The following is a 10589-nucleotide window of genomic DNA, read 5'->3' on the forward strand; positions in this document are numbered from 1 at the left end:
GTCACTCACCACATATCTGTGACCCAGAGACACAGGGGCCACAGCGACATGCGAGCAGAGCTGCAATGCCCCCAACCCCCCACAACCTGGAATGCGCAGCACTGTGTGAGCACACGCTCTTGTTTGTGTTTCGGTGACACCACAGCTGGAATGTGAGTGTCTTGTGCCTGAATGTTTGCCGTTGTGTGTTGTATAGTGTCAGACTCATTCAGTGCAATAACAACTTAAAACGAAAAAGCCTGTTGGCATTGTTCTTTGTTTTCTCTCATATTTAGTTTTCCTCAGCGATGCAAAGATAAATGTTGCTGAGAGTGGGCCTGTGGGTGTTTGACAGAGTGACTCAATGATCTGGACCTGACACACTCCCCACCGTGGGGACCATCTTGCCAGGGGGGACTCCTGTCATTCCTTGCTCTGACTCACACTTCACATCACAGCTCAGCCTGTGGCCCTGAGGCCACCTCAGAGCATACACACCAAACCCTGCTGCTGGCCCCCAAGCCTTATTCTGGAAGCTCAAATCCCATAATTGCAGGGTTGACAGTGAGAGCTAACATACGAGACACCCTCACCTGGTTGTAAAGAATGAAAACATCTACTGTTAGTGTGTAGCTGAAAGATGAGTGGGGGTGGGGTCTGCTGCATAGAAAGTGAGTAGGCAAATACTTAAGGACAAAAAGAAAGAGAAAATAGTGACTCTGTGTTGTTTGGCAAGCAGTACTTGGATTGTTTGCACATCTTTTGTTAGTATAATTTGTAATGGGTTTATAAGGCTTAAATAATATTAGTGGATTTGATGACACAAACAATGACATTAATAACAAAAAAAATTATAAATCAGTTTCTATGAAAACCTCTGAAATGGAAATAAAATTCTGTGAGATTTGATATTAATAAATGTTAACTGGTACCACAGGTGAGAGGGGTACATCTGCAGATTGTAAGGTGGGGGGTTCAAAAGTTTAGACGTTTTGTCTACACAAACATTGATTGGTTTGTTTAACTGGCCATATTTTCCCTCCTTTTTTACATTTTTACCTCTTTTTCCTTACTTTTGGCAGTTGCAAGGCGGGGTTATAAGAATGAAGGTAATGCATTCATCAGCTACGAAGTTTGTGTTTCAGAATTATATTTAAAACGGTGTCAGTTTGTATCATGTACATGTATGAGTATATGTAGAAAAATAGCTAATTACTTAAAATATACATGAAGAAAGGTATGTCTATGGTGATATCCTCATCCAATCACGTGTTTCGCTTTACTTAGGTTATGCCTGACCTTGTCTTCCCTCGCAGATGTACCTACTTGCCACAGGCAGACACAGACTAATTTATTCTGTTTCTACATTTTTGTCACTCTTACATTTTTCAGATCATCCTACAGTTTTTAACGTCTGACAAAGACAGCCTGAGTAAACAGAGAATGCAGTTTTTAAATGATATTTGAAAAAAAAAAGATTTCCAAATCTTAAGTGAAAAAGTTCTTCTTAAACCTAGTAACTGCTTGTGCCACTCTTGACGGTAACTGCCATCAAGTGTTTACGTTTACTGTCTCTCAGTCTTTTACATCCCTGTGGAGGAATTACTGCAAAATCTATATCAGTCTACAGAATAGCTTTCCTTATGTCCAGGCAATCATCAAGATGTTTGTCATATGTGAGACAGGACTTTGTTTTCCCTTTGGTCAGCTAAGGATTTGGCCTTGGGAGTTTCAAGGAACACCATTGTTATCGGGTCTCTGCTAGAGCAGGCGTTTTATTTTTGTGGTATTTCTGATTTTCACAAATGGGTTTTGGAAATCAAACTTTTGTTTAAGGAATTTAAGAATCCCCAATCTGTTTAGAATAATTCCGTCTAGATTTTACCAGTATATTACTTGCGATTTTCAAGCTTGTAATGTTTACCCGATCCCAGACAAGTACAAGTTTTTGTGTTTTCAGAACAAATGAAGGCTTAAACCTGTTAACTGTTTTAAATAATGTCTGTCGAGCATGATTAGACAGTTCAAGTGTGGTGCATCTTGGGATTTATGGTCTTGAATTAGAAATTGTAAAAGTTTTCAAAAAACAGTGAAATGGCCCTTTAATAACACTGAGTTTTGGTCATAGAAAAAACTATAGAAAACTCAACAATGAAAGAGCTCCCTGGATGAGGACCCATGTAACCACGTTTGGGTTCAACTCCAGATGAATGACAGAAAGGGATTAATTTGCTTCACACACATAACGATGAGAGATATGGTTTAACAATTTAAGCTTTGTTTTAAAAATCAAGAGGTGATGCTTCTTGTTGTCTGTCAGTTTGCAGATAGTCTGATGGTGCTTTCAGATGTTACCAGTTTTATGTTTAATATGGGATTGAGGATAGTTACGTCTTCTTTCACTTGACAGTGGTGGAAGGTTTTATTGTATCATCCATCTGAACTGTGCAGCGACCAAATTCTGTTAAGCTGACATGTGGGCGATTTTTCAAATTTCATGATTGTGTCTGGGAAACAGCACATTTTGCACAATGCAACTGTATATGTGTGTCTTACTATGTCTGATAAAACATAATGCAGCTAAAAATACATCGTGCACCATTTTATTTAGTCTCTCTTTCTGTTTACCTTGTCTCTACCTTATCTTTCTGGCTTGCTTTTGGTGACTTGTCCCGAGGAGGTGGCAATCAAGTATTTAGGTTTTTGAAAAAGTAAACTTGTCACAGTCCTGTTGTAATTTTATCTAGTTTCTTTGCAAAGTCACCATGTGGAGTTGAGAACCAAATGAAAAATAAACATCTGTTCAGGTTTGGAATCCTGACATCAAGTTTTTTTCTTAGTTGTATTTATTTATTTATTCGCTTTAATTATCAATATATTGTATAAATTCCATCTTGGACTTTAAAATGCCAAAGTATATCCTTTTTTTGGTATATTTTTGCTTTGACCGTAGCACATTCTGTGTTATGATATAAAAAAATTTCTGTGATAACCTCAACATAATACTGTATGTTTACTCATTATGTAGTTACTTAATTGCACAGAAAAATCTACATAGTTTTTTCTGTTTAAAAGGCATACATTTGAAACAGATTCCCCCATCTAACTGGTTGATTTGGCCTTCATTTATCAACCACTTCTGCTCCTGCAGACAGCTGTGGGGAGAAAACAGGAGAGCCAGTTTGTTTAGATCATATCTCAGCCAAGGGTCTCAGGACAAAACAGATGAGGATACTTGCACATTGAAACAGAATTATATGCAGCTGCTCAATCGGCATATGAAGGCAGATCGTACGGCTGTCTGCATCTGTTCAGCTTGAGACGTGGCTGACATTTATGATGGGGTGTCTGGCCTCTCCTTCTGAAAAACACTAAGCCATCTTACACACCCTTTGTCCCCCAAGAAAAGTTATTTTGTCTGAAACCTGAAATATCCATGCTGGATGTAATTATATCTTATGAACAGTTTCTTATTTTGTCTGTTACAATCACAAATATCAATGTATTTTATTGGGATGTTATCTAATAGACCTAAAGTTCTGCCTAATAATGAAGTAGAAGGAAAAGGAAAGATCATTTAAAAATTTTTTTTTAATAAGGAACAGCTAAAGAAGCCTAGAATGCATTTTTATTCAGACCCTCTTACTATGATAACCATAAATAAAATCCTTTTATCTTTAGCGGTCACCCAATTAGTAGATAAAGTCTGCCTAGTGTTTAAATTAATCTAAGAAGAAGATTTCATGGTTCACAAAATTTTATCAAAAAAAAAAAAACAAACTGAAAAAGTGTGGGATGAATTGGCATTGAGCCCCCTTAACTTTCATACCCTAAATAAAATGCAGCGCAAATGATAAATATGCTGTTCTGTGAAAGCCTCAGAGGTTTATTAGAGAACATTAGTGAACAAAAAGCATTGTGAAGATCAAGGAACTAACCAAATGAAGTAGATTAGGAAAAAGGTTTCACAGAAGTCTGCAGTAGGCCCAGGTCATAAACCAACATCCCAAACGGAAAGAGTATGGCACAACTTCAAATATGCCAAAGGCCATGTACTGGACACAGAAAACATTTAGAAAAAGGTGCTCTGCTTAGCTGATAATGAAATTTAAGATTTTGAACTGCATGTAAAATTGTACATGTAGCGCATATCTTGTTTTTCTTGCACTTTACAATTATGCGCTACTTTGTGTTAATCTATCACACAAAAGCCTAATAGAATAAACTGAATGATGTGGTTGTAACTTTGGAAAATGTGACAACTGTCAAGGGGTGTGAACGCTTTGCTAAGCATTATAACTCATTGTAGTATTTACCAGATTATACTTTCCATGTTCTGAAACACAGTCAGCGAGGTTCTGGCACCACCTTGTGGCAGGATATGTTATTGCAACACACAACCTGAACCGCAAAGATTTGTATTTAGATTTGTCCCTCATGAGTCGGAGGCGTTCATTGGTTAACAGTCCTCTTTGCGGGTGCTTCTTATACGAACTTTAACCTGACACAAATCAGTGACGACATATCCATGGCGCAATACTATTGGTTAATCCGCTCACACCCACTATAACAGTACACAAAGCCGATTTGAAGGTGAGAGTCATTTTACATTGCCTAAACTAGCTGGTCAGGTGACAGCTCCCTGGTGCTACAGCCATCTTTAACAGAAGACATGTCAGTGTTTTGTGAGGTCCCACAGGGAGCCCCCGTAGCTGTCTTTAAACTAACGCAGGACTTCAATAACGACCCGTTTCCAAATAAGGTGAACCTTGGAGTGGGAGGTAAGCTGTGAAGCGTTAACCATGGTAACGGTAACCAGGGGCATCTGCAGCCGCTGCATGGGTAAATGGTGAGGTGTTGCAACGAAATCGGAGACCCGTGACATCATCTTCAGGGAAGTCGTATATAAGCACGAGATTGTTTTTATAAAATTATGCATATTTAATATTATTTTATGATGGCAAGCATATTTTTGTTTTACAGCTATGTGTGGTATAATAAAACGTTTAGATATTTAGATTAAATTGGGATTTCTACTAATGTACTACGTTGATTACAGAACCGACAATATCAGATCAGCAATAAGACGTTAACCTTATGACTAAGGAAACTTATTCTCTTCAGGCAGACGTGGTGACTCGGCTGAATCATATACCCTCCCTTTTATGTTATTTCTGTCTCTTTTCCATTTGCATTTCTATAAAGTTACTCTGTCACTGTGATCTTTGGAGAGTCTATTGGATTACTGCAACCTCACTAAGAACACTTCCCTTGCGGGGTTTTAAAAAGCTATGTTTTGTCTTTTAAAACAACAGAATCTTAACACTCAGTCCCCAGCACAGGTGTTTCCTATGTCAATCTTATTGCAAGAGTTAATTCCTCTTTCATAGCTGAGTTGTGTGGCTTTGTCATGGCAGGACAAGGCCAGCCAAGTCTCCTGATTAGTACTGGAAGCTGAGGTCATATAATCCTCATCCTTGTGCAAGACGCACAATGCTGCAGATGGTCAAAAGCTACTGCGCAGCTGGTAAAATGTAGGCCACAACGTGCCTGGCGCCACATGCAAGAAGAGTCTTTTGCAGAGCTAAAGCAAGTAGTCCATTAAAATTTAAACCAACAGGGAAAAAAATAAATAAAATAATGTTCTGGGAAATGTTACAGTCGATGTTCAAAATAATGAAAACACATGTCAGCATGGTACAGTTGGTGTGTAGCCTAATGGATCATGCTGAGTTGAAAAGCAAGCTGATGATCCCTCTTCCTGGGATAAAGAGGTTATTGTATGTTGCACTCCTTATTGGGTGTTTACACATACTTCAGTCGGCAGAAACACAACAGACGAAAGTACGCACATGTATGAAAATGTCTTGGAACAGTTATCAGCTGGGGTCAGCTTCATGCTGCTGTTATTTGATCAGGACAGCATGCATGAAGCCTTTCGGTTTTTGTTTTAGTACCGATCAAAGTGCTCAAGTATGTCAGAAATGCTTTATGCTTAATTCCAATTAATCTGTTAATATCCCTCTTGCAAATTACCTAACTGCAGTAATATCACATACTACATTTGGATATTGTTTAGTCCAGTTAGAGCAATGTGTATTTATTTCTTAGATTTCAAAAGCATACATTAAAAAGATATATATTTCAGGTTTTCTTTTACATTTTATCTGCTGACTCTGATTTGACAGAGGTAGTAGTTTTATATTTCAACAGAAAATTAAGAAATTACAAGATTTTCTCTATTGCACTAAGCATATGGTCTTTTTTCTATTGATTAGTGCATCTAAAATAATGATAAATGTCTTGGTTATCTAAAGCGTACAGGACAGATGAAGGCAAGCCATGGGTTTTGCCGGTGGTGAAAAAGGTGGAGAAGATCATCGTGCACGATGACAGGCTAAACCATGAGTACCTGCCCATCCTGGGACTCCCTGAGTTCAGATCGTCCTCCTCCAAGATCGTATTGGGAGATGACAGTCCTGCCATTCGGGAGGACAGGGTTGGTGTTTTAGACATTCGTCCGTGTCTTGTTTGTAACGTTTTCCCATGAAATATGACAATCTCTTTTTGGTTCGGCCAGGTGGGCGGTGTCCAGTGTCTCGGTGGTACTGGTGCTTTAAGGATCGGTGCAGAGTTTCTGAGGCGATTCTACAATAGGAACAACAACACAAAAACGCCCGTCTACGTGTCTGCACCTACTTGGGGTAGGCCCACACACGCTGACATGTGAACAATGGACTATCACATATTAAAATGAGAATTGAAGCTACTTAATCTGGAGACAAGCCCCTTATTTGAGGACTTTGATTGGCTTGCAGATTTTTTTTTTTATCAGTTTCTAGTGAGTAACCCCAATAAACCAATCTTCTTTTATCTACAGGAAGCTTAAGCAGGTAAATGAACATGTGGTGTAAGAGCTGTTCTTACTGTTTGTTCCAGAAAATCATAATGCCGTCTTCAGCAGTGCTGGTTTTGAGGATGTCCGTCCATACAAATACTGGGACGCACAGAAGAGAGGTCTTGATTTGTCAGGTTTCCTTAGGGACTTGGAAGTAAGCACATGGATATTACTAAACATGCACTCTGGATTCTTATTTTTAATGGGGGATTGCACTCCTGCCTTTCCCTACAGAGTTGTCCAGAGCGCTCCATCTTTGTCCTGCATGCTTGTGCCCATAATCCCACTGGAACTGACCCCACACAGGAGCAGTGGAAGCAAATAGCTGAAGTCATGATGGTATTATGCTGAAAATACACATTTACATATCGCTGCATTGTTTTTATACAGTAGTACTCACTGAAGTGTCATTTTCACAGTTTATTGAGTGATGATTTGTGTTTTTTATTTTATTTCCAGAGGCGAAAGCTGTTTGTGTTCTTTGACTCGGCCTATCAGGGGTTTGCCTCGGGTAACCTTGAGAAAGACGCTTGGGCTGTCCGCTACTTTGTCTCTATGGGCATTGAAATGTTCTGCGCTCAGTCTTTCTCAAAGAACTTCGGACTCTATAGTAGGTAACCTGTCTGCATACATAAACCCCAAAATCTAATTTGAATAATATTACCTTATGTAGGAACAGTTGTCTTAATACGAATCTTTTACCTTGATTGCAAAGTAAATTATAATGCTTTATAAAACCATTAATTATTTTCCACATTTTGTCACAATAAAACAACAAGCTTTTCAGTATTTTATTGGGATTTTATAATAGATAGAAGTAATGCATAATTGTTAAGTGAAAGGATAAATGTTTTTTTTTTCTTTTTCCACAAAAATCTGGAAAGTGGCATGCATCCAGCCCCACCGAGTCAGTCCTTAGAACCACCATTCATTGTAATTACCGCTGCAAGTTCTTGGGGTATGTCCCTACTAGCTTTGCGCATCTTTAGACTAGGATTACCGTTCATTCTTCTTTGCAAAATAGCTCAGTCAGTCAGATTGCATGCAGAATGTTCGTAAACATCAATTTTCTAGTCCTGCCAGAGATGTTCAATGTGATTCAGGTCTGGACCTTGACTGGTCCTTCCTGTGGTTGAAACCATTCTATTTTAGCTCGGCCCATACGTTTACTATCATTGCTATGTTAGATATCAGACCTCTGCCCCAGTCTTAAAGCCTTTTGCATCCTCTGACAGATTTTGTTTCTTAATGGCCCTGTATTTAGCTCCATCAATCTTCCCATCAACACCATGTTTCATTCTGGGCATAGTGTGAGCAGGGAAACGAGCGGTTTTCCACCACACGTAATGTTTTGCATGTAAGCCAAAATGTTCAATTCAAATCTTATCGGATTAGAAAACCTTCTTTCATGTGTATTCTGTGTCCCCTTCATGGTTGGTGGCAAACCTGCAACTCTTATAGCTTTCTTTAACAATGGCTTTCTTTTTTGCCATTCTACCATAAAGGAGTCTGCAACTTATATTTGCACTGTCAAACAAATGCCAACACCTGAGCTGCAGGTCTCCCCAGCTCCCCCACAGTTATTAGGGGCCTCTTGGCTGCTTCTGTAATTAATGTTCATCTTTCCCAGTTTAGGTGGGTGGCCATGTCTATGCCATATTCTTTCCATTTTCAGATGATGGTTTGAAAAGTGCTCTGTGAGACGTTCAAAGCTTGGGATGTTGTTTCATAAACAAACTCTGGTTTAAACTTGTCCACAGCTTTTGCCCTGACCCGTCTGCTGTGTTCCTTGGTCTTCGTGAGGTTTTTTTGTTTCCTAATGTTCTCTAACAAACCTCTGACCCTTTCACAAACAGTCGGATTTTTATTGACATTAAATTACACACCCAGACGAACTCTACAAATCAGGTAACTTCTAGAGGCAATTGGTTGCATTAAATTTAGTTTTGGTGTTTCACAATAAAGGAAGCTAAATACAGATTCATCCTACTAGAGTTTTATATATAAATAAAACAATATCAATTAATGTCTTTTGTTGGCCTGTCACATAAAATCCTAATGAAATCTATTGAACTCCTTCGGTTGTGGAGTGACTAGGGAAAATTTAGCATGACATTGTATTTGCATTCAAATATTTGCCACCTGTTAGAAAGACAATTGCATTTGATTATATTATATGAATCACTGTTGTGACACTTGTTTCTAAAGTGGGACTTCTGCTCACTCATTAGATGAGCGTGTGGGCAACCTGACAATCGTGGCTCGGGATGCAGATAACCTGAAGAGAGTTCTCTCCCAGATGGAGAAGATTGTCAGGACCACCTGGTCCAACCCACCCTCTCAGGGAGCTCGTGTCGTTGCGGTCACGCTTAGCTCACCAGAACTATTTTCTGAATGGTCAGTGCAAAATCTCCTCAGAGAATGACTTACGGCTCTTCATGAGTCACATCAGCCACCCACGATATGCTTGATTTCAGATTTTCCTGTCTTCATTCATTCAGGAAGGACAACGTGAAGACAATGGCTGACAGAGTCTTACTGATGAGAGCTCAGCTTAAAGCCAAGCTTCAGGCTCTGGGAACACCAGGGACCTGGGACCACATCACAGACCAGATCGGCATGTTCAGCTTCACAGGACTGAACGGTGAGTTCAAGGACATACATGCAACACTTAGACCAAAAGCCAAATGTATAGAAGCTTGTAGGGAAACATTGAAATCTTAACATGGTAACACACATACAGGCTCTGCAAAGAGGCAAGTGAGTAAAATATTCCTTTTTTTTTTCTCGTCTTCAGCTAAACAAGTGGAATACATGGTGAAGGAGAAACACATCTACTTAATGGCCAGTGGTCGCATCAACATGTGCGGGTTGACCAGCAAGAACATAGACCATGTGGCCGAGTCCATCCACGAGGCTGTTACCAAGGTGCAGTAGGATAATCTCCCAGCCCTCAGCACATCCTGCTGCCCTGCCCGGAGGAGCAGTGATCGCAGAGGCAGTGTTTGTCCCACAGATTTAATTATACCCAGATGGCTTCCCTGTATTTTAATTCACTGTGTTAAGATGGGTTTAACACATCCTAAGCAGGGATGCCATTATGCAGATAGTTTTTGTTTTTTCATTCATCACATGTTGTCATAGATCATGTTCTTTGTTTTGTTCCATATGTTAATCTTGAAGTGGTATAGCATGTATTTGTTTTGCTGCTGATTCCTAAGATACCTCTTTTTCAAGCGTGAAAAGATTAAAGCAGTAAAACATAAAGCAGCATTAACAGGACCAATTTAACTTATGATCCAGCTATTATGAATGACTAAAGAAAAATTATAGCTGGATTAAATTAAAACTGTTGTTCTCAGGAATGTATTTCATCTTTATCTATGTAATTTATTAGTACCCTGTGGAATTATAGTTTTTTCCTCCCCTATATTGTGTATTTGTAGTGTTTCTTTGCAGTTCATTGCAGCACAAACAGCATCGATCACTCCTGACGGATGTCATGACTTCAGAGAAATGTGTGCTCAGTGCTGCAGGCTCAATGTCTTGATGTTTCCAATCCTGTCAGGTTTCTACTGGTTATTGTTGACTCTTCATAAAACTGGCTGGCTCTTGTGTAAGAGTGTTGCGACTAAAAAAAAAAGACTAATGATCAACCAGCCTGTTATCACATCTCTCTGAACAGTACACTTATAAACAGACTGATAAGCAA

General features: G+C 39.2%; 1 protein-coding gene across 1 annotated transcript; it reads left to right on the plus strand.

Annotated features, from left to right (window-relative positions):
- Positions 1-4553: 4553 nt before the first annotated feature.
- Positions 4554-10307, plus strand: got1 (glutamic-oxaloacetic transaminase 1, soluble). The gene is made up of 9 exons (XM_047351718.1): positions 4554-4760; positions 6297-6478; positions 6560-6683; positions 6919-7031; positions 7112-7216; positions 7337-7487; positions 9109-9274; positions 9379-9521; positions 9675-10307. Exons 1-9 carry the CDS (start codon positions 4652-4654, stop codon positions 9812-9814), a joined length of 1233 nt encoding a protein of 410 aa, XP_047207674.1. The 5' UTR covers positions 4554-4651; the 3' UTR covers positions 9815-10307.
- Positions 10308-10589: the final 282 nt, after the last annotated feature.

The sequence above is a fragment of the Girardinichthys multiradiatus genome, chromosome 22, assembly GCF_021462225.1.
Source record: "Girardinichthys multiradiatus isolate DD_20200921_A chromosome 22, DD_fGirMul_XY1, whole genome shotgun sequence".
In the NCBI taxonomy this organism is placed as follows: Eukaryota; Metazoa; Chordata; class Actinopteri; order Cyprinodontiformes; family Goodeidae; genus Girardinichthys; species Girardinichthys multiradiatus.